Below are 24,331 nucleotides of genomic sequence, written 5' to 3' on the forward strand. Positions count from 1 at the left end.
TTTTTATCTTAATATTCAATAGATTAGACTGGTATTAAAAAAATATTTATTAAAAATATATGTTATAAAAACAGCAAGATTGAATTGTATTGAACTCTGCATACTTGGTAATGTAATAGGTTTGTCTTATAATAAGAATGGAAATCTAGATATTTCAACAGCTAAGGGCTCAAATGGATAAATGAATTGAAATTATTAAAAATATGGAAAGGTGTAAACCGTGATTTCAAAGAATGTAATGGACATAAACACCTAGGGATACTGTCAAAATCGTCAAGCTAGGAAGAACAATGGTTGATTGTCAGGTGGTGGTAAACATCAAAAGCTGTATCAGGTTACTTACGGACTAAGTGCAAAATGTGCGTCGGGCGAAACCAGATATGAAAGGGGGTCAAAATTTAAAGCTTTTTCCACAAATGTATTCTTCGTTTTATGGCCAATTCAACATAGAAACAGTTATTAATTATTTAGAAAATTAAGTTTAAGTATTGACATCGATAATGAGTCTTTTTAAAGATGTCCCCTAGCATTAGGAGTTACCGGCGAAGCGAATTCTGATGCGTTGTGTGTATCAGGCCTGGCGTGGTGCAAGAGAGAGTGAGCCTCTGAGCATGAATAAGAGAATCGTTGAGACTGACTAGAAGACAGAACAGAAAAAGAAACAAGAAAACGAAAACCGAAAAGTAAAGGATAAGAAGATATAGCCCAGCGAAAGAAAAGCATACGCATCTTTCTGTGATTGTTTCGAACCGTTAGTGCGTGTAAAAAGACATTTTTTGTCGATAAAGATGCACTGGATGCGTGGACTATCGGATAATATTTGATGCAGTTGATATCAACCGGATGGCATAGAGCTGTGCCCCAGCAAGAGGTTTCTGGCGTATCCTCGGTTTGTGAGAAAGGTGCGTGCGTATATGTATGTGAAAGAACCAGTGTATATGCGTGTAGCCGTCGGACGGCGGTGAGACTAGCAAGTTCGTTTGTCCCATCGAGGCATTAGTTTGGCAGATCGATTTTCACACAATGCGTTCGATATTGTAATCTGGCGGTCCTGTCGCTGTCGTCGACCGGACGGTCGATGGTGGGTTATTAGAGAACACATTCTGCTTTTTTTGTTTGCTCTTCATAATGTTAAGAACCATCATCGTAATCAACGTTTTGTGTTCGCCAAAATGACAGAAGCTTACAGAGAGAAACAGGCTGACACATCATTCTGAGGAACAGTTGGTTGTGCGTTTATTCCGCGTGCTTTGAATTTGCGTTATGTTTCTGCTCGACCGGCTAACAATTGTAGGGTTAAACAAACGTAGTTTATTCAAAAAACTAAAACTTGCTAAGCGATTTTTCGCCTCAACCAAGCGTAGTTTTTATTTTCTGCTCCTGATTCGTGATGCGGTGCGTCGTGACAGCATGACATTTTTTATGCATTAAAAGGATGTATAATTTCAATGAAAATCGTGGTGGATTGTGACGTGCGCTCGCGATTCGTCCTCCGGAGGCGTATCCTTGCTGTTTTCTGTTAGTGGCATTCTCCAGGATGACGGGTATCATTTTACCATCGCTCGTTTGCAGATCTACCGTGCCGATCTGTTAATCGGCCCAACGAGGCGTTTCTTGCGCGGTTCTCTTGCTGTTAAATAAGAAAAGGCAAAAGCACGACGGATGACCTACTGTCAACATTGTATTAGAATCTTGTAAAAGTTAGCAATGTCTGGCCATAATCCGCCACATGGGCGATTGGGACAACCAAATACAACGTGGAATCCATTGCAGGTATGTAGAAACCTGTTGGTATCGTGCATAGATGCATAGTGAAATAGCGAACTTTCTTTATGGCTCTAGGTTCCTTCGTACGTTCCGCGGCAACCACAGCTTGCACATATGTCGAGTGAAAGATCAATGGCGCGATCTCCTTTAACATGGGCCACTCCACCGACCACGCATCAAGACAAGGTGTATAGCTTGATGACTGGAAATTTAATGAATGTAATACTTTTTGTACAGCATAGTATAAGTCAACATAGTAACATCAAAACACGTCATTTCTCCATCGTAGAACCTTGAAATCAATCCATTACTACAAGGGTATGGTCGAACTGTAGGAACACCACTGGGAACCGTCGATCTGTCCTTGTCTTCCGCCTCTCGGAGCACGCCTTCGCCTAAAGGAACGCATAACAACGTGCAGGTGGCTTCGACAGGGTCTCATTCGTCGCATGCCTCTTCGGCTGCTACAACACTGCCATCAAACATTCCCACCAGCTGCGTTCACAACATGGCTAGCGATAGCGGTCCACACAACAGGTAAGTCTAGATGGTGGTATCTAGCTTATAAACGTAAATATTTGTAACACTTTTTCATTTTTTTACAGCAATCATCAAACGAGGAGTACGATATCGCCGAATGTCGTGCCATCTTCGGTAGGAGTAATACAATCGACAACGACAGCATTAAAAGAACGAATCCATGGTCCTGGAGCTTGCCTTCCGCCTGGAAACGGTGGGGGTACTTCGAACAATTTTCCGATCGCAAATCCAATCAACGATAACAATCCAACCCTGATAGGGGCGGGTGGTGTTCGTGGAGGCAACGGTTTTGGAACAGGCTTAAGCAATCGTACAGCAAACGACCTGGCAGCGCTAGTAACCGGTGGGTTGCTGATAAAGGATGCGAAACAGATCAATAGTGAAATGGAGAACAAAAATGGACGCGATTGCGTAAGTAAACTTCATCCGTACAATTTCTCCTGGATTGATTTGAACTTTGCAATTCTTTTGTAAAATGTAGCGATCTAATACGATAATAATCTTTTTTTCTCATTAAGTTCCCGCATCTATCTGGCACAGATCCATCGGAACTGGTAAAAGAATTTGTTTTGCAATCGATGCATTGCAACTCACTGTCGGTTTCCCCAAAGCGAGGTTTGTTTGCAAAGTGGCCAATTTCCAATTCCTATGAAAACTCAGCATTTTGTTATTTTTTTTTCTCTTCAGCATCTCCAGTGCGTTCCTCTGGGCATTGCACACTTAGCCCAAGTAGAAGCCGAAGTCCACCTTTAAACTTACTGCTCGGATCGTCCGTTATTGAAGGAAAGCTGGGTGTGGAATGTTTGAGCAGTTCGTTTCCCCTACCGAACAGCCGCACGCCATTGCCATTGTCCCTGAATTCTGATTCTATAGCATCTACCGGAGCAGTGGATGTTCCGGATGTAGGCGGAAGTGTGGCAGCCAGGGCAATTGGTTCACTACTCGCAGGAAGCGGTGATGCCATATCTGGAACATCCGTATCCTGTCAGAACAATCCTTCTGCTTCGCCGACAGGTAACAGCATGACGTCGAGTGAAGATTCGGTTGATTCGTCGAACAGTAGAAGTAACAACTCACGAAGAAGAAGGAAACCAGAAAAAACTAACAAAATGAACGCAGTTACGGCGAGTGAGGACGGAAACTCCTTCTTCAAAACCGTCGACGGTCCAACGGTAGATGTAATTGATATTATACGTTCAAATATCCGCAGTGATATTACTGCTCTAGCTATCGAAGGTATTAATGCACTTAGCCAAGGTTTGCCCGGAGCTCAGGGTGATATTAGTCAAAATCCTCCACCTGCCAATGAATTGCCGGAAAATAGTTCTCGGGGAGGCGGTGCTATACATCACGTTAGTCAACACTCGTCGCATGATAATTTTCCTGACCATCATACGCAACGAAAAGAGCTGGTCCCTGCTCCATCCGATCAACAGAAGCTACTAGAAAACCTCATCCAAAGCAATGTTATCCCCAGCAGTAACACGACAGCAAGCGGCACTACGGTACAACCATCCAACCTTATGGCACCGGTTGCATCAGGTGGTATTAATTGCGGTATGACTAGTTCCGCGGTAAATTCTTTAACTACGGTTTCTAATAATGGTGGTAATACAAGAGCTGCTACCAACGAGTCATCTTTGCGAAGGCGAAGTCCAACTAATCTTGAGACGGATGAAGGCGAAACGATTGATACTATTGCCGCCATGGTGGCATCCTCCAATGCAAAAGATCCGAAATTGATAGATATGAGCATCACTGAACCACTGATCGAAAATGGTGTTGCAACTCCTCTATCCATCACTCCGAATGCTACCTATAATGGACCTGCATCATCTGAAAAGGCAAACGTTCGGAGGGCAAACACCTCCGATAGCAGCTATGAAGAGGTAAAAATAAAATCTTATATGTAATAGATATGTATTTTTCAGGGAGTTCTGAACAAGCCATAGCATTCATATGGCTAATAAGAGTTTTTTCAAAAGTATTTGAAAGAATTAATGAACAAATTGGTCATAATGATTTTCGACTAATTTGCAATGTTATCTAAATTTCCCATTATAGGTGGAAAACAAATTGGAAGAAATGTTTGCCGGCATTGAAGAGCAGTCGGAAAAATGTGCTGAATCCGCCGTACAAGCGGTATCTCATAAAAATAGTGACGGTAGTTTCATGGGTATTTCGACTCCTGAAAATTTAAATTCCATCGCCAACACTAAACCAACGGATGCACTTGATGGTGATGTGGCGAAGCAATTGTCGAATAGCTGCCTACCGGTGGCAATTGATCCCAGTAATATGGTCAATTCGGATGCTCCAGCAGGTCCCAGCGTAAATTGTGGAAAGAAACCACTTACTCCGGCACAAAAACGAGCTCTTGGAGCCAAATCAGGAGAAATGGTCACTAGCACTCCTGCGACGAAACGAAAGCGTGGCCCCAAAAAGAAATCCAATACTCATGGTAAGCCTTCGATCCCATTTATGGAAGCGGAAAGGTCTCCAATCATGGGCTTGAAAGCACTAGCTGCGAACAAAAAGAAGTCAAAGAAGGCTAAAACAGCAAGTCCGCATAAGAATGTAAAAGGAGGTGCTAAAGGAAAGAGTAGCAATGGTAAAGATCAGCTTGAATCAGCTGGGGGTGCAGTGTGGTCTGCAGGAAACGCTTCCAGCATAGACGGTAAGTACAAGGGGCCTTACGTCCAGGTCAAGTCGGACGGCAACCACACCGTTATTAACGCGCCCATCAACGAAGAAGACGGTGAAAAGGCACAAAACAAAACGAAAAAGTTCGGCAGTGGTTTGAACAGTACCGATCGGAGTAAAATTCGTGGGCTTCACGTGAGTACGCTGAGTACTAAGTACGACGCGGACACAACTGACACGAGCTGGATGTGTGTTTTCTGCAAAATTGGCCCGCATAAGTTTCGCCTAGGGGACCTTTTCGGACCGTACATAATTAGCACGAGCTCCACGGAGTATACGCAGAGTCAAATTGATGTAGATTTCTTTAGTGTTCGACGAACGCGTGACGATCTTGAATCACAGCACGCAAAGGAAAAGCGCATCGCCGAGAAGCAGAAAGAACAGCAACAGGTACAACAGGGCGCGGTGAGTATTACTTATCGGTAGCATACGTTTTCGGAGCATTGCAACGGAATCGTTCTTTATATTTCAGCCTAAGAGTAAAAAACGGAAAAACGCTGCAGGAAGCGTAGTCAATACCGTCCCTGCTCCATGTACTGCTGGTCCTAGCAGTTCAAAAACAGTGACATTAAAAGAGGAGAAAAGTGATGACGGCGATCAATCGAGGTCCTTGGGTTTGGCAGACATTTTTTATGGCATGAACAAAGCAAGCGATCACACGTACGAAGTTTGGACGCACGAGGATTGTCTCGTTTGGGCACCGGGTGTCTATATGGTGGGAACGCGAGTTGTCGGCTTGGAGGCTGCCATATGGAATTGCTGTCGACACCAGTGCCAGTTCTGTAAACATTACGGTGCCGTCGTGAGTTGCCTTCACCAGGGGTGTCTCGCCAAGGCGCACTTCATCTGCGCGCACAAACAAAACTGGAAGATGACGACAGACTTCAAGTCATTCTGCGAGCTTCATGCAGAAAAAGACTCTTCTAGTAGTAGTTCACCCGCTCCAAGTAAAGCAGCGGTGGTTCCACAAGCGCCACAACCGACCAAGCATCCCAAGAAGGAAGTTAAATCCAACAAAGAACTGACGATTTCATCGAAAAGTGTGTCATTAACGTAAGGTGCAAATGCGGATGATCGTAATCAATCATCATGGCTCTTCGAGTGAGTAACATTTAGCGAGAAACAGCAACATCTGCTGCACTTCTTCATTTTGGGCCGAAGTATTACCATCCTCAGGTAATCGAGCATGGAGAATTCCATTCCGAGGCAGTATACAAGTTAAAAGCTTTTATATGCATACTGTGTGACAGTAAAATGTATCAAATGTGTTCATAGTTTGCACACAATCACTTAAAGAGAAGGAAACATTCGTCAGTCTTATATCAAACATAAGCGAATGCAGTGTCATAAGTTCTTCATGCCGAATCGAGATTGATCCGTTGCTGGAATTCAAACACTGCATTAGTTCCGTAAACGGTTTGCTAGTCCTCGATTGACATAGTGTATTTTTTGTACTATTATATTACTGGTACTATATGAATGTGAGCATCCGTGACATTTTTTTTGTTTGTCCTTTTTCCCGACTTTGTTGCATGTACTGTTCATTGCGTTACTTATGCAGAAATGCGCTTAGTCTCGAGCAAACGTGAAAATGAGTTGTGCAAACCCCACTATGAGACGTAGCGGTACACATTCCATGCCCTCGCTGTGTTGAGTAGTCGGATTACGATTAATCATCAGTCACAAACGCTGCAGCTCTATGGTAGTTTTAAATACGAAATCGTTTTGCGAATTATGTTTAATATGTTTGATTGCGAATTAAATATGTTTGATTTACATTCTTTTTAAGTTTTATTAAAAATAGTGATTCGTCAAATTTGTTTAAATTGCGCTTGGTCATAACACTATGCGCTGATAATTGTTTTAAAAATTCCGAATCTCAAAAAAATGAGCTAAAACGCGTTGCACAAACTGGATAGATGAAGATTCATACATCCGTGGAAAAGTCTAAAAAATTGTATAATTGACCGATCATTTTGTTTTGTTGAACGGGACTTTCAAACTGTCGAACAAAAATAAAATGCAATTGTAAATAGTTGGATACCAATCATCCACATATGGAACAGGTTCCATTGTACATTGTTAAACGGCAGTATCCGCCGTATAGCGTATGAGTTTTAAATCATTGGTTTAGATTACAACATCATGTGTGTAAGCTAGTAAGACGTGTGATGCGAATGTTAATCGACCGTTCGGATGCGATTAAGCAGTATCGAGATGTATCAGGCATATGTGCATGTAAGATTAATGATTTTTTTAATTTAACTAGTTTGTATAGAGCGGACCATGTGTTGCGATGGCGTGGTTCTTATACAAAGATATTTTTGTAATTGAAAAGGTATCGAGCAAATCGACACACAATGTAGCATGACGAATATTTTATCCTTAATTAGCCATACATAACTGCGGCATGGGTGAACTAACAGTGGTTAGTTTTGTATTATGGGAAGGAGTTGGATGAAAAAGTCTCCCTGTGTAGCATGTTTAAATATATAATTATTAAAAAAAAGGCAAACAACGCTAGGAACCGCCGGGCGTGTAAAGCACACGGACTACAATCATGCAACGACCATTGTTCCACTTTTTCGCAAATAGTCGGTATGTTACTCAGTATGTCCAGGAGCCGCTTGCGCGAGCGGAAATTGAACAAAAGTCAGGGTGGTTTAGGGAAGATCTATTGTAAGTTGTAAAGACAAATTCTGCACAGGTTTGTCAAATGCATGTGATTTACCGTTTAAAAGAAATGTATAAATATGCAAAAATGAAATTATTTAATGAGCAGAGAGGAAAAATGAAAAAAAGTAAATGCAAACATCAAAGTACAGAGATAGTAAAATACAAAGAAAATAAAATTGAACACAGATCAAATTCTACTGTAGATTACGTCGTTTTTTGAATTGAAAGTCGAACAAACTTCTGATAATAAAACAACATAAGTTTCATGAAACGATTTGTAGTGTATACAGAGCCGATTTGAGAAATGTTGGACAAGCTACATAGCTTGGAGGAGTCATCAATCGATTAGTATTAAATTGAATCCGACTCATGGAAAAATGCCGCAGAGTAATATTTTTTGTAATGCAACAAGTTAGCCAAAAGTTGTGTAATTTTGTTCTAACTTACCTTTGAAGGCCTGCGAGGCTAATGGTAATGTGTACTTTGTTGCAAAATCATGATCAAACTGCTATCACTCAAAGAGGCAGTCCTGTTGATCAGCTTACGAAGTGATGGGCACCGATTAAGCGTGATCAAATATGAGGGAGAACATTATTACGTAAGTATAAATGACATCGTTTTTATTTTTTACTATTAAGCTGTTGCGATTGGTCCTTGTGAAATTTTTTGCTATCAAGTTGTGATATTACTCTAGGTATAAAGAGCCCAACGAAATTAAACTATCGAAAAGTTGTGAGAAAAAGTAATTTATTTCTGTTAAGTTCGTAGAATGAAGGAAATGAGCGTGAGTAGTGGATGTGTATGCTCGTGGTGTATGTCAGCTTATGTTACGGGTATGATGGTATGGTTTCGTAGAGTCATTTGATAATTTGCACACGTCATATGGGTCTATTATATCACTGGTTTACGAGTGCACGTTGGAGTGTACGGTATGTAGTTTGCATTTGTAGAAAATGATCCGTAAGGATGAGCGAATGCCTGTTAAAACATGGCGAAGGAATTCGGGACGCCACATGTATGAACCGTGCGTTACCCATTCGGTGCGATGGCTTTGATTCGCCAGCGCGGCTCAGCAGCAGTGGGACGAATCGTACGCACGTGTTGTCCTTTTTTCCTTCTCTTATATGAAACTATCCGTAAAGCCACGACCACGACGCTCTTATCCAATCGCTTACGTACAAAATGTAAATTTGTCCAAAAAAAGAAGAATTTTGCAAATGCACAAAATATGCTATTCCGTTCGATCAATGCATTTGCGTTAAAGTTTGTGGGTTTCTGTTTCATCTAGAATGTGTCCATATTTATATATGTATATGTATGTATATTTTTTGTTGCTGTTTTACTTTTTACGCTCGTCGTTCGGAACAGTGCGCAGTGGGAACCGATATTTCTAAGCTAATTAAATCGAAGCACTTTTGGTTTGGGTGTAGCATCTGACAGTATAATTTATGGCATTCATGCCGGACTTTGTCGAGTATTAGCTAGAAAAGCAAGCTTTCTTGATACCAAAAAGAACAAATCAAACGCATTCCTATTGTTTTAAATGTGCATTTTACAGAAATAGGCTTACAGCGAACGAATTATGGAATTCATGCGATCGATCGTATGTATTACTGTAAATTCCAAGGACGACTTTTGCTGCTTTCATTGATAAATGCCGACCCAGATAGCAATAGGTTGCTTGCTCTGTTCATTCTGGCATTTTTGCGATCTCAGATATGTGCTTACTCACCCATATTGAACAACATATTCCTGCAAACAACAGCTTCAAGCGGGTTTATAGTTTAACGATTCTGTGTGCCTGTGGCGGAATGCTTTTCAGTGTGTTGCTCAAGTTAAAGCCTAAAACGACGATTCGTTCAGTTGGGGGTTCTCTCTACTAACAATCACTACCACAATCATAACACATGATAACATCATTATGCTTTTTTTTTTAGATTTCTCTTTTCAAATTTTGCATTGCCCCGCATAGTACTAGGTCTCAAAAACAGTGCATTCTGTATATTACTACCTACGGCCCACGAACAGCGCGTTACATGTTTTGTGGTCATCAACCGCCGAATAAAGGCAGGCCAGACTTCGCTCCACTTCCGCGTCATGCAGCCATGTACTAGTGCGTCCGAAAACAACTGTAGTTGTTTTGGTTCGCGTCATCCTCGGAATGCACCTTTGCTAGGGATACACCAAACACTGCATGCATGTGGGAAAATGTGGAAGGGAAGTTTTTGAGCCATATCTAGTTGTGTATCCAATATTATCTGCTCATCCGCTATGCTGTAGAAACACGCCGCATCGCTAGGGTCCGTACGTGGATAATCACCATTAACATGTTACACTATAACGTTAGTTATCACATACGTTGTTTTGTTCTGATAAAAGGATCAAAACGAGGATAAAACGCAAACCATTCCTTAACAGTTTCTTTTTGTTGAGTTGTTCCAACAGTGTGATATGGCAGAGACACCACGAAACGGCACGCAGAGACAACCCGCTGCACTCGACTAACCGCTTTTCGCTCCGTCTCACGCGGAGTTCGTGAGGCGGCATCATCGGTGTCTAGCCCCGTCTCCATTGTCCACTGTTTGTTATCTTTCTTAAGGCAAATGTGAAGGGCTTGGTAGCATATATTGTGTTTGCTTCACTTCTATCCACGGAACGTCCGTAAATGTTCCGCCGTCTAGCAGGCTGCCCGTAAAACTGTGCTCCATTTAGGTGCAACAAATGATGCTCAAAGCAACCGAGAACGGAGTTGAAGGGTTACCAAGGGCAACGGTGTTCAACCCGCCTCGGTGCAGGATGAATGGGCGTGAAAATGTTCGGCTGAAATCTGTAAATGAGCATGACATTTGAACCAAGTAGGTTGGGGTCGTGATAACAAATGACATACGCTGAACGCAGCGCTTCAATTATCCATGGAAATAGGTAGAATTATTTTTCTACACCTCGCCTCGCGGAATGAACAAGTGCGCGTATGGATGCTGTGCAGCGCTGCGTGTGATTCTTGCACCTCTACCCTGTGTCGCAGTGTTCGTTGGCCGCGTGTATCATTGTGGGTGTGGGTACGTGTGCGCATGTAAATAGCATCGTAATGAGTGTTTTTGCTGAACTATCGCCCTCTCGTGGTCTCCTTAGTTTACATCACATTTACTGGTATAACTTTACTCGTGTATTGTAGCGCACAGGAATACGCGTACCGTTCTGCGTGTGGTTCGATAGACATTACATGGGCTACTTTTACTTTGCGTTCGCTAAAGGAAGCGTTCGGTCTAAGCACGTATGCGATATGGGTGGCTTTCCCTACACGATTACAACGGAACGGGGGCCAACGGCCTAAGCGGGGTGTGCTAGTGTGCTACGGTGAGTTTGATGATCATGATTCGGTGAGTACTACTATCCGCTCTTGTACGCCACGTGCGAGGGAACGGTTGTTTGATCGCTTGGTGCTGTTTTAATTTAAAAATGGCCTACATCATACATCGTATAGTTATGTTGAAAGTGTTTGGTACTTGGCTAAAAGTGTACCTGCTTACGGGGAAAAACTAGTACGGTAAGCTCTGGTATGCGGTTGAATGTATGCTGGTATCTTCGGCTAAAATATGGGCTCGTTGCCGTGTGTTCCTCCATGTTCACCGCAGGGTCGTCACGGCAACGCCATAATGGGACGAAGACTGGATGTGTGTTTGCTATTCCATGTGCTTGTGCCTTGTCATCAAAGGACATTGGATAGCGGTAAGCGCATAATTCCGCTACTGCTATATAATCATTGGATCACCTCGTGAAACAGCGATCCACCTACGCTGATCGATCGCGACAAACGCCCGATTGTGCACACGTGTGCACACGTGGGACGACGGTTCGCTCGGGACGATTCGCCATAAGAAAGAAATGCGGCATAACTGTTACTCTCTAGTTAACAAACAAAGTGAGATTTTTCGTGGAGCGCTAGTGTGGCTCTGTCACTACGTTATTATCTTCTTCTTTTTCGTCTTGCTCCTCCTCGTCGTATCTAGAATGCCTTTCTTACTCGTCTTTAACCCGTAAACTAGTTTAAAACAGCTTTACCTACAGTACTAGAAGTATCAGTTAGTTAACGTGAATGTCTGTCGTATGAGAAAATGGAGCGAAATCAGGCAGCTTAGCTACCCGTTCAAGCAGCTGTGGAGCCTACAGAAGAGGACGCTTAATGGAGGCGCAATAATGGGCAAGCTGTATGGGACCTGCTAAGATGCTGCACTACGAGCTGTGTGTGGATATTCGGCATGTTGTTGTTGCTATTAAGGGGAATTCTAGTCTTCAGTTATTAACTCTCGCAAACTGCCTAAGTTATCTACCTATATTTGAACAGCTACTGTATCTGCACACCGGAGTTACTTCGATGCACAGCAGACAAAACAAACGCATCGACTTTCTGTTCCACTAATACAAAAAGTGGTTTTGCAAAGATTTGCTTTACGCAAGCTACAAACAATGGAACATATTCATGTATACAACATATATATATATATATATATATATATATATATATATATATATATATATATATATATATATATATATATATATATATATATATATATATATATAGTAATTGGTATGTGCTAAATATGGTATGTGGTAATTGAAAAACAAAAAAAAAACGATGAGCCACGGTACTGTTATAAAAACTCACGATGGGAAGTAATTTAATGATCAAATCAGTATGCTTTTGGTTGGAGTTACAAATTCCATTATAAATTTTCAACTGTGCTTGATCGGTTGTGACGAACATAACCAGGGAATACATCAATAAAAGTCCAGAAAATGAGCTACTGATTTTGAGTGCTTTCGCGCAGAGAAGCCCCCACAGGTTGCTCCACCGAACAAGCTTTTTCTCATTCTCTGCCGTTTTGGCAGAAGCGCGTTGTCTGCCACGTAGGAGATTCGAGAGAAAAGCTGATCCAAATTGCAGCGGAAGCGACTCCTAAGTTGCTATCGCGTTCGTAGTATCCGGGCAATCATGCACTGGCCGCTGATGTTAGCCATTCTATCGTCCCAGCGCTAGTGCAAGATGCGCTGGGTTAGTAGTCCCTGCGAGGTAATGGGAAAAGAGCGCGAGTCCATATCGGATTGGAGATGGTTCCAGTCAATCTTCGATCGATCAAACCAACTAGTGAAGGCTGGGATCTACCGTTCTGTCCTACGCAAGGGTACGGAAGGAGGAGATCCCCGTATCGAGGAGCCAGAAGCTATGGATAGCATTACAGCACTCGAAAGCCATTTAACAGATTCCGTCTATTGGTCTGTCTACGGGAAGGACCTTCGCTACGAACGATCGCTAATGCAAGTGCAAACCCGTCCACTAGGCTAGTTGAGGCGTTGTCAATCCAATGGTAAAATTAAGATTAGGCTGGAATATCGAGTCCATACGGACTGGAGAAGCGAGCAACGAGACGGACAAGACAAAAAAAAGCCAGCCAGTACACTAGAGGGCGCTCTACTACTTAGGGGCACATCTGCCGAATTTACTTGTTTACTACGCTAGGGCCTCGAAAAATGTGTGCAAAATATGGTAGCATGCTTGAATGTACACTCTGTATTTGTATTTGTTCGTGTTGCGTGTGTGTGTATGTATGTATGTACGTGTTAGTCATATTTCAACATCGCTCGCTTACCGATGCACGTGTACGATTTTTGTTATGAACAGTTTTGAGTACTGGCAATGGTTCGTGAAGCCTTTGCAATCAATGTACAAAGATGACGATGCGGTTATGGTAATGAAGCTATGCGATAGGATCAAATTCAATTATAGTTTTGAAATGTCCTAGCATACAGAAAAAACTAGCGCGTCCTATTGCGTCGCGATCATATTAAAAGTTCTTAATGAGCCAACGAAACGTGGTGGGTATGTACAGGTAACAATGATTGATAATTCTTTTTCGTTTTCTCCTATTCTTTTACCTTTCTCTCTCTTTCTCTCTCTCTCTCTCGTTCTCTCTTACTCTCTCTATCTCTTTCACACTTTGATTTTCTTTTTATTTCGTAACGTATGGTTTTTTTTGCTAGAATTTGTTTGCGATAGAACCGTTCGAGACAGACAATGTTACAACACTTTCATAGAAAAAAAATATGTACGCTATGCAGCAGTTCGTGACTTGTGTGTTCCTGTTGGCGTTGTTTGTATATTGCAACGTATCTGCTAGGGGCACGCGTTCTATACATTCAGAATCTTATCTTACAAGAGCTGACATTTCCACGTGTACGTGTTCCACGAGGTGGGAGATGTTTAATAGTCGATGAAAGATGGGTTTTTGGGGTTTATACCATACGCCGACGATTCAAAGTTCACGCGGATTCACGAGTTCGTTTCGTTTCTTTTGTTTTTTTTTGTTTGTTTTAAACGAGTTTTAGGACAACTTCACATCAAAGAGAACCACCGTACGTTGCCTGTCGCCTTGGGGAATTTCTTGTGTTGGTCTGGACGCGTCCATGTCGCATTTTGTAAAAAAACTCCTTCCCACGAACGGGAGGAAAAATGTATCAAAATTGTTTGGTTATGTTGTTTCGCGAGTTGTGACAGAGTTTACACGGATGAGGGCTAGATGAGCGGAGAGTGTATGCGTGTGTGAGTGTATTTGTTTGCTTGTTTTTTTGCGTTTTCGCTCACTACTAGTTTCACCTTGCAGCCTGGGTAGGGACATTGACTAGGACACACACTGGCACAGAGAACACCGAATGACAACGTATGATGATGATACAACAACATGTGGCGGATGACGTTTTGTGTGCGCTGGGAAGTACGGATGATAAAATGGCATTCGCTTCCGATTATGCTCTGGTTGGGGAATCCTTTCAGGACCTGGCGGGAGGGATACACCTTGAGGTCTCCAGAACCTCTGTTTGGGCTGCGCTTGGTTCGGTGGCGATGACCGTTTCAGTCGGACCACGTGGCCTGCACTTGTGGCCTGCAATGTGGCGTAATTTTGGGTCAGGAATTTTTGGGGCTGCGATACTCCAACCTCTCCAGGGAGCCTCAGGAGTGCCGTGGGACGTTCGATGCGTGCGAGGTGACACCAGTGGGACAGCGAGATCAGTACTTGAGATACTTGGTGTGTCGGCGCGTCTTTTTCACCACCGGCAGCCCATCGAGCCGGCCATCCGAATAGTACGAACAGTCGAGCAACTTTCACCAGAAGGACAAGGGCCGCGAGGTGCTCTTGAGTTTATAGCGCGCCCTCCGGTAATCCTGAGCGTCCAGCCGGTATAGGGGCGATATCTTCACGCCCGTCTTGTCCGGGATGATCTGGAACCGAGCCTGTGGATCCTTAGTCGATGGTGGACGCGTTGCGTTACGTCTCGCCGCACTGGCCACGGACGCCACCGAAGGTTTGGCCGGGTGCACCGTCAGAGGACGCTTCGTGGAGGATCCATCACCTCCGGTGGTCGTAGAGTGTTGCCTGTCAGTGGCCGCCCCTAGTGGCCGGGCGGCCGAACTCGCCACAATGTTCATCTTCTTGGCCGGAATGGTCTTTAGGTAGTTTTGCTCGACATGGCAGTTCAAGGGCGAGTACTTGTTCGGCTTATAAATGGAGAAGATGTTGTTGAGGAAGCTGATCGCGTTGGTGTTGCTGCTGATCGTGTTCCCCGCGGCATCGAGAGTCTTAGTGCTGCCCTGCCGTTGTCCCTTGGCGCTTCCGGATGGAGGCACATCTTCAGGATCTTCGCGTACTCGCAAGTCCCGGTCTCTCTCCGAAGGGTACACCTTGTGACGCGACGGTTTACTCCTCGGTGTCGTGTTGGCACGGTGGCGATGATCATGGTTGTGCAGTTTGCCGGCACCTTCACGATAGTGATAGTGATCGCGGTGGTACGGATCGTCATCGTGGTAGATGTCAATGACCGTCCCGTTGTTGTAGCACCGGTTCAGGTTGACGTTCTTCACCTTCTTGGCCGGTCCGCCAGCCATCGCGCTTCGCCCTGCGCTCTTGCGCTCCTCCAGCTCACTCGGGGACGTCGGTGATGGCTTCTCCAACTCCTCCCAGTACTTCTCGAAGTCAAAGTTGAAGTCATCCAGCTCGAGATCGGTCGAGTCCGAGGACGTATCGTCGAACCGGTTCGGTGGCTTCACCTCAAGCATGCTCTTATTCTTCGCCGGCGTTACTGGTCCCTTTCGCAGTTGTCGGTGGTGCCGTTCGATGCAGCAGTTCTGGTTGAAGAAGTCCTCGAACGACCGCCGGTAGTCATCGGAGTATTTACCGTCCGCGTAATCGACCATGCGATTAAACGGGCCTCGTATCGGTTTCGGTCGTTCCGACCGGTACGGATCGACCGTGTGGTCCACACCGTAACGTGACGGACGTCCGTACAACTCGCGAGCTACTCCACCGTAGTCACCGCACGCGATCGAGTGGCGATCTTCGGCGTAGAGCGTGTTCAACTCACTGTCCACCTCTTCCTGATCGTCATGATCACGATCATCCTCCTCGTCGTCATCCTCACCATCATCGTCGTCATCCTCATCAAACAGATCGAAGTCCTCCTCCATCACATATTGCGGTCGAGCGGCAACACCTTCACCTCCAACGCCAACACCTGCGCGCAAGTTATTGCGGTTCCGCAGATTCCACTCGCTTATAATGTTGCTGTTGTTGTTGCTGCTGCTGTGGTAGCTGTTGATGTTGTTGTTGTTGTTGTTGCTGGTGTTGTTGTGGATGTGGTTGTTATTGGTATGGCTGTTGTTATTGTTGATGTTGTGGATGTTGTTGTTGTTGTAGAAGTTCTTCTCGTCCTTGCTGAAGCACGTCTCGTTGAAGCAACCCTCGCGATCACACATTCTCACGATCGGTCTTCCGCCGTCCAGTTGTCGTCGACGATGCCCAGCAAACTCTGGCATCTCGAAGCTGTTGCGGCTGTACAGCTTGGCCATGTTGAATCCTACTCCCATACTGCGCGAGGTGCTGAACGAGTAGGACTTGGGGATCTTGGGATAACGCTCACTCCAGCCGTCACGTTCCAGGCCGGTTTCCACCTCGTCAATGTCACGCATGCGGTTAACTCCAAAACAGCAGCTGTTCGACTTGGGATATCGATGCCGCCGCTCGAAGTGACCATCGATGGTGAAAATGCCGTCGTCCTCCAGTCCGCCCATGCTCATGTTGCCGTTGATATCATGGCCACCCGTTGTGGTCGCTCCCAGCAATTGTGGACCGGTTCGAGGGAAGCCCACACCAAGCTCACCATCCGAGTTGTCGATGGATTGATTCGAGTAGATGTTCTCCGTGTACCAGTTGGGCTCGAGGGACGTTTTGCGCGGACGTGGTCGCTTGACCGGGTAGTAGTTGAAGTGGTGTCGGTAAAGGATACGCTCCTGGTTGTCGTACTTGAGTCGGTGTTCCACGTTGTACTTGTGGGCTTTCATCATTTCCATCTTCTTCTCGCGGAATTTCTCCCACTTCTCCCAGCTGCGATCGTACGTTTTGTGGAAGTTGTTGCGACTCTCGCGGTGATAGTGATGTCCACCTGCGTGGCATTGGTCCTTCTGATCACGCCCGTCCGATCGGGGCCCCCCACTCGATAGTTCTTTTCTGCTCGCTTTCATTGCCGCACCAGTCGTGGGTTTGCCAGTGCCTCCCGTATGTTGTCTGTGGTCTTTGTCGCGATCCCGGTCGAGTTTTTCCTCTTCCGGTTGTCAGACCTCCTGTAAGTACTTTACCGGGCATACTCCTTGGCGGTTATCGGCCGAGCGCACCATAACCATACCGTTTAGCTCTTCTCCAACCTAAAGAAACGATAACAGAGGTAAAATACCCATCAGCGAGTTCGCACGGTGGTTGCAGAGAATCTAGCTTGTACCTGAATGACGATTTGATCGCGCAATAGCGTCAGGGTACCATCACCACGCTCGTTATCCGTCACCTGGAGGTTGTGTGTGACCTGGAGCGGTTTTTCGGACGCCGCCAGTTTGGCGCAATACTTCGAGGGAAAGTAGCCCACTTTCCCGAGACATTTTCCCTTCCACCAATCCGGATCGGACGTATCGATGACGGTGACCTGGAAGGCAAATTGTCAATGGTCAAACAAAGTGCGTCGCCTACGTTACACCCGACGCTTACCTTGTATCCGGCTTTTAAATCGAGCTCATCCTGATGGCGCGATTTGAAATTGTACAGCACGACGTACAGATTTGTTGGCAGAAGACGGTGAGATTTCTGAGTGGAAGTTCAACCAAGAATAATCATTTCAGCGTGTATTGAAGCGAATTTTGTTTCCCCATCCCCATTCAAAGTTTGGTGAATCTACGCTAAACAATAAACATTGCATGTAATTAAACGTTGTCACGGCAGAATAGAAAACTCAAACCAATCGCAAAGGACACATAATAAAAACATTGTTTCTTATGGATAAAATAAAAAAAAAGTTGATGATAAATATTGTTTTGTTGTTAGTAGCTAGAACAAAAACTGCACAGAAATGATAACGAAAAATGTAAGATGTATGAGGAGGCATTAACGCTCTCTTAATAACAATTGAATCATAAAACTAGCCAGCTTTATAACAGTGAAATTCAGCCTCAATATCCTCTGGATTTGTATCAGAAAAGGAGTATTTTGGTGCGATAAATTGGCACAGTGTGAAAATAGAATGGTTTGCCCCGGGCTGAACCGTCGTTTTTGGGATGCTACCTGATTTTGGCGAACTGGCGATGGGCATGGCGATGTGCTGGCCGATGAAAGGCTCTTTTCGATTTCATCCGGCAGATCGACGGATCCGGTCTTCATGCCACGCGTCGCGTACAGGAATTTCCTCTGCGTTCCGGAAGGACTCGAGGGTGCTGCGATGGTACCGGGGCGAATGCAATAACAAGAAATGTGAGGTTTCTGTTTGATGTAGTCCGTTAAAGAGTCGGAAATTGCCGCACGATGAATCGTTTGATCTGCTCAGTTCTCGGACCCCTCTCGCTGTGAGGGGAACGAATCGACAAGCAACCGGTAGGACTGAGGTGCATCGGCAAGGACACGAGCGGGGATTGAGAGCAGAAAGGGACAAAGATTTGGATAGGAAGGCGAGGAGCTCAGCCGAACGATAGCAGTGCATTGAGGCTGCCCGCTAGACTTAACGCAAATGGGGGGAGATTTGAAGGAATACGATGGCTTACGCCCCTCACTAATACTTACAGTGTAATCTACTATTGTTAGATGGCGGCGTGCTGTGTTCTAACTGACCACCAGAACCTCCGTGGCCACCGTGACCGGTCGGTCCCGGGTGTCGCCGTCGAATTTGCCCATGCAATTCGGACGATTCTGGTGAGTCCAAGCTGAGTGATTTCATTCTAAGGTTCAGCTTTTGGCGTCGAGGTGAATGCGGTGCTACAATGTTAGTATGACACGGTAACGGAGGATTATTTTTGAGATTCACCACAGCGCCGTCGCACTGAAACTCAACGTAAGCGGCAAGTAATGCAGGGCTAAGAAGCGAACGAATAAAATGTCTAACAAAGTGTTCAGAAAAGCACAAAGGGCATGCAAGATGGGCAGCAGACACGTGATGCGATAGTAGCCAAACGGAGCTCCAAGTTATTTTTTTTTTGATCGGAGCCCATTTGCCCCGGTCGGGAAAGTCGTCGGGGTTGACTTCAGTGTCAAGAAGCGCCCTAAGCTGGTGTCGGTGGTTGATGAGTTAATCGATATAACGGTGCGAGTTGCAGAGCGCTTTTTTGGCGCTTTCTTGACGGGCTGGTCAGCAGTGGGGATTGTGCTTAAAGCCGTGCAATAGCGATAAAGAAACTGTATTGAGCCGAATTATGGCATTTCCTGGTGCATCGAAAAGAGGGGTGCATTTTCGTGTACACGGGTATCTAAAAGTCCCGTTAGCAAGAGCTAACAGGGGCCGGTTATTTGTTTGATATGCAATCATGCCGGTACGATTCGATTTACATTTTTACCAATCACAGGAGGCTGTGTGCATGTGAGGCAACAAAAAAGCAATGAATATTTAATTGCCGGCACATTGCTGCGTATGCATCGAGCAGCGATTGAAATGGTTTCTCCGGGCATACATTGCCTGATAATGCCGGCAGAGGATGATGTAATGAAAAATGAGTGTACAATGTTTTTTTGTTGTTATTGCTGCCATCCAGAGTGTGCATGGCCAACATGCATCGTCGATCAACTTCGGAGTGTCGGTGAAATGAGGTTGATTATTTGAAGCGATGATATACTTGCATTATTCAACGCTGATTATAAAATCATACCCGGGCCGCTTAAATGCGCGGCATGATTTACGCCGACACGGGACGAACGGCATGGCGATGAGATAGGATATGGCCGCTGACGGAGCAGCTTTTTGATGAATAGGGTTTTGCGAATAGGACTTTTGCTGGGCGAGGGCTGAGCAATGACGGTGACATTTTTGGGCGGGCCACGTGTGTGGCGATGGAGGCGCCTGGTGTTTGTTCGCGAGTGCGATAGCGAAAGCTTTCCTCAGCTGCAAAGTGTATTGTGAGCGGCCCAAGGGAGGATGATGACTAGAAAAATTTAATTTAAAAATGCGATACACAAAAACTACTCACACACATAAACAGTTAACATGCACCAAAGGTACACATGCACGGGAGGGTTCGATGGCACGGGATTGAGTGGTTTTGTGGAATAAAGCTGTTCGGATCGCGATGTACAAACAAAAGCCTGACGATGAAACAATAATGCACAAGAGAGATACGATACCAGCGTGGAAGAATGCTTTGTCACCATGTTGTTTCTTATACGCAGTTTTTATCGCACTGTAATACGGCGTTCGATGTGGGATTGATGATAATAATGTATTGACGAAAGTTTTTAAGTAAAAGCGTAATATGTATAGAATGTATGTCTTATTTGATGGCAATGATGAGCACATTAAGATTGAAAACAAAAACCGTAATGGTATAGCAGCAAAACTGTTTCATCAAGAAGAATGCCCTGTAGTCGTTGAGTTTTGCAATAAAGTCTTTGCCTTTTTTTTAAAGCGAATCGGTGTTCCTTTGACATGGCAAGTAAAACTTTAAAAGCCCTTGAAATGAAGCTAATCCGCACGAACATGAGCGCTTGGGTCTGTAAAATTGAACGATCTCTCATAACAGTAACATCTATTCTGCAACGCATCCAACGGTACGTAAATTTTCTTCCGGACTGCGAGCGCGCTTAACGCGCTTGTTGGAATGTATTGTCTTGCTTCACGTATTTAATCCTCATTTTCTTTCATTATTCGAACGTTGTTCCCCGCTGCGATGTCGGTCCTGCGTGCAGAACGTTCGAAGGAAATAAATGGATCCCAGTGTCGGGTTGGCGCCGTTCGCTTCCCTGTTCGTTAGCGTTAGAAGGTACGGTAAAGATGAAACAAACAGCCCGCGCGGAGCATAATGGGCAGTATGTTTGTTTCCTTTGCATAATACGTATTTTAATGATCCGGATCTCGATCCATCGAACCTTCCGCACCGGAGCCCTTGCGCAGTGGGAAGCCCCGGGGACGGAAATAAAAAAAAACGCTAGCACCGTTTCGGGGCGATGAAAAGCTCGTATAATTTGTGCAAATACTCCCGAGAACAAATTTTCATATTCGGCTTAATGTGTTTCCTTGTACCCGTGTCGTCGCACCCGAGCGCCGGGCGCATTTCTTCATTTGCTTACGAATGTGGAAAGGAAAAGCTTATCCCCGGGCGGGTTCGGAAAAATAATGTCTACCAATTGAAACATTGGCAGGCAGCATCGAGAAGAGAATTACATCCACTAGCACGGGACACAGCAAACACGGTATAGATGGAGAGGGAGCGACAGTTAGAATGAGAAGGAAGAAACACATTAAAAAAGGAATCAGAGAGAGAGAGAGAGAGAGAGAGAGAGAGATACCATACAACGAGCAGATAAGGGAGAATGTACAGTCACAGAGCGTTACAGAAATAGCACAGAACATCGTTTTCAAGACAAACAGACAAACGAGTGATAGAACAAATGATCGTTCAGGGTGATCGGGTTTGTTATCACACATCGACACACTGATACAAGGACGAGCTGGAGATGGAGGCTTTCTCGTTGGAGCATTTCGGATGTGGAAAAAGCCTGCCAAAGGGCACCGCAAATGCCCCGGTTCGATATTTATTGAGCTTATCTCGTTTTCTATGCATTTGGCTTACACGGTGTCCTATTGTTGCATGCAACCGAAATATATGTGCGCGTGTGTAGGAGTGTGTGTGTGTGACAGAGAGAGAGAGAGAGAGAGAGAGAGCTTTTTTTTCGCAAATCTCGATAAGGCGCTTTCGCATCCTCATAATGAGTAGGAGCCAGAACTTGGGTACGGTTCGTGTTCCGGTAGCATTAGTAGCTTTACCGTTCGCATTTATCACAGCCCACTCGATAGCAGTCTCGCTAATCAGTTTTCTTTTGCTGCGAGGGAAAAAAGGGCTTTTGTTGACGCTCTCTGGTCGTTCTTTTAGGCACTTGCAGCCACCCAAAACCTGCTCAAAATGATCCCGGCCGTTCAGTCTGGGTAAAGAAAGAACGACAAATCGGTAGAGCAACTGGCTAAAATGCTTGCTTTAGACGCCACCGTTCGGTTTCAAACTCATGTTCGATACAAGGGAAGGCGAGTTGATTGAGAAAATAATAACAACGCAAGTTCAGCTATCGGGAGTACGATCGAGACAAAAGCCCCGGGAAGCCATATTTATTGCCACCGTTAGTTCGCTTTTGTGTTGAGCGAAAAATAACACCAATCAAGGCAGTGCGATGGCCATGATGATGACTGAGCGTTTGATTGAGCGTACACTGCTCGCCGCGCCGCGTTTCATTAATTAATGCAGCGTTTATGCGCCCGAAGGGTTGCGTTTGTTTATGAATTATTTTTTTTGGTTTTCGCGTGGAAACACAGTCCGTTTCGCAACCCGCGGCGAGTTGTGTTACGTACCAGAGAAAGCTAAAACGGGAACTCGCTCCTCACTGGGTGGCTTCGAAATTAACACTTTATTTAACGAGTATCGAACAAATCGGGTTCAACATTTTGGGGGCGGGGGATATCGTACAACTAGACCGCTCGCGGACGTTCTCGAAGGGAAAACACTCGTACAAAAGCGACAAAACGCGCCTCACAACGCGGGTGAATGCACACGAGATGTGGTACAACTTGTTGTGGGGTTGACAGGGAGTTGAGTTCTTATATCGAATCAATCAATGCCCTTAAAGGGCTGGTGAGTGTAGGCTTGTCCGGTGCCGATCTGTAACGGCACGGTCACTTGGTGATACCGGCGTCAGCTTGTTCTGGCGCGTCTTACTTAAGAAGTGTTTCGCAACCCACTGCTTGTGTGCGTCACTTTTTGCGTTTGCCATCTTTTTTGCTCGCTTGCGACTCCTCTGGAGGGGGTTCCTCCACCACGAAGCAAAGCGGCTGGCCGAATGGGCGCGTCGAAATCATAATGTCATCTTCCTCCGCTAGAGAGTAGAAAATGGTAGAAAAAAAGACAAAAAGAAAAAATAGAACAATAATAACTTAAAATTACACGACGCAATACGGTACGGCTCAGCTCCCTCCTTAATCGGGGGTGGCATTCCACACGCAGTTAATGCAGGTTAGTAGTTCGAAAACCCAGCCAAAGACGCAACAAAAAAATAAACGAAACCAGCACACCAAGCGATCATTTCAGCAAAGGTCACGCCAAAGTGTTCCCGGCAAGGTTAGTAGGGTTAGCGAAGGCGAAGCGAACGTTAGTCGATTACTTTCGAGCACTTTTAAACTCATCCGACCGTGCACATCGCGAAGCTTTCGACAATGGCGGGGGTTCCACTATCGTGGAAGGAAAATCCCGCTAAACAATCGAGTGCCTCGGTGAAACTCGGCGGTTGGAACGCGTGGGAATTTTTATGCTGTGCAGCATCGCATGGAAAGCATCGACCCGAGTGGGAGCAAAACGCGCATCAATGGCGCGATGGGCGAGTATAATTGGTTTTTCATCTGTTGTGGGTGGTTTCTCGTTGGCGGGTGACCCTTGTTGTTGCATTGCCGATCGATCGGAGTATCGCGATCGATTAACCGTTGCTCGTGCTATGTTATGCATTTCTGTCGGCGCTTTGGAAGGTGCACCACTGCACTGCCGGTGGGAGTCGATGACTACGGGCTTGGCTTTGGATAAGCAAGAGTTGCTGCGCCTAACACACACACACTCATACACACTAATATGCGATTGCACATGTTCAAGGCTAGATGCATTATGAACATATGGAGGCCTCCGCCTGCGGGAAAAAACAGGAAGGAACCGGTGCAGGTGCACGGTTAGGGCAGAGAACATGGTACAAGCGGGATGAAACAACAACATGGCATACACAATGAGCGATTGCGCTGGTTGCGGGTGCATTTCGGGCAGGAAATATCATGTAGCATCGATGAGCGAGAGCGAACAATGGAGCGGGAAAATGTTTCACAAAACCGACACGACAAATGGCAAAACAGGAAAATTAATTCAAAAACAAAAACAAAACAACAATAGAAAAATCCGACGGAGATTCTCAAACTGGCAAATGGCTGTGACTAGCGAAAAACAAAAACGGATGGTTTGTAGTTTTGTTAAAACGAATGAGAAAAAAACCCCAAAACGTTTGCATTGAAACTTTCCGGGGCAACCGAAACAACAATAAAAAAAACCGAT

General features: G+C 45.1%; 4 protein-coding genes across 4 annotated transcripts in view; 1 reads left to right on the forward strand and 3 right to left on the reverse strand.

The window, feature by feature from the left end:
• The first annotated feature begins 1,707 nt into the window (after positions 1-1,707).
• Positions 1,708-6,067, forward strand: LOC128724209 (uncharacterized protein CG5098). Its single transcript, XM_053817975.1, has 8 exons — positions 1,708-1,773; positions 1,843-1,986; positions 2,057-2,304; positions 2,373-2,718; positions 2,826-2,922; positions 2,995-4,196; positions 4,372-5,412; positions 5,483-6,067. The coding sequence occupies exons 1-8, from the start codon at positions 1,708-1,710 to the stop codon at positions 6,065-6,067; spliced, it is 3,729 nt and encodes a 1,242-aa protein (XP_053673950.1).
• An 8,781-nt stretch (positions 6,068-14,848) lies between these two features.
• On the reverse strand, positions 14,849-17,260 carry LOC128724211 (uncharacterized). The gene is made up of 3 exons (XM_053817976.1): positions 16,422-17,260; positions 16,123-16,304; positions 14,849-16,011 (listed from the first exon to the last, which is right to left on the reverse strand). The coding sequence occupies exons 1-3, from the start codon at positions 17,258-17,260 to the stop codon at positions 14,849-14,851; spliced, it is 2,184 nt and encodes a 727-aa protein (XP_053673951.1).
• Positions 17,261-17,350: 90 nt separating this feature from the next.
• On the reverse strand, positions 17,351-18,990 carry LOC128724212 (SH3 and cysteine-rich domain-containing protein 3-like). The gene is made up of 5 exons (XM_053817977.1): positions 18,837-18,990; positions 18,345-18,493; positions 17,775-17,870; positions 17,515-17,712; positions 17,351-17,440 (listed from the first exon to the last, which is right to left on the reverse strand). Exons 1-5 carry the CDS (start codon positions 18,988-18,990, stop codon positions 17,351-17,353), a joined length of 687 nt encoding a protein of 228 aa, XP_053673952.1.
• A 2,800-nt stretch (positions 18,991-21,790) lies between these two features.
• LOC128724213 (uncharacterized) overlaps positions 21,791-24,331 on the reverse strand; it is a 33,635-nt gene continuing 31,094 nt past the window's right edge. Inside the window, exon 13 of the mRNA XM_053817978.1 lies at positions 21,791-23,120. Coding sequence (XP_053673953.1) covers positions 22,999-23,120 — 122 coding nt within the window. The 3' untranslated portion in view covers positions 21,791-22,998. The remainder of the gene's footprint in view (positions 23,121-24,331) is intronic.

The sequence above is a fragment of the Anopheles nili genome, chromosome 3 (assembly GCF_943737925.1).
Source record: "Anopheles nili chromosome 3, idAnoNiliSN_F5_01, whole genome shotgun sequence".
Lineage (NCBI taxonomy): Eukaryota > Metazoa > Arthropoda > Insecta > Diptera > Culicidae > Anopheles > Anopheles nili.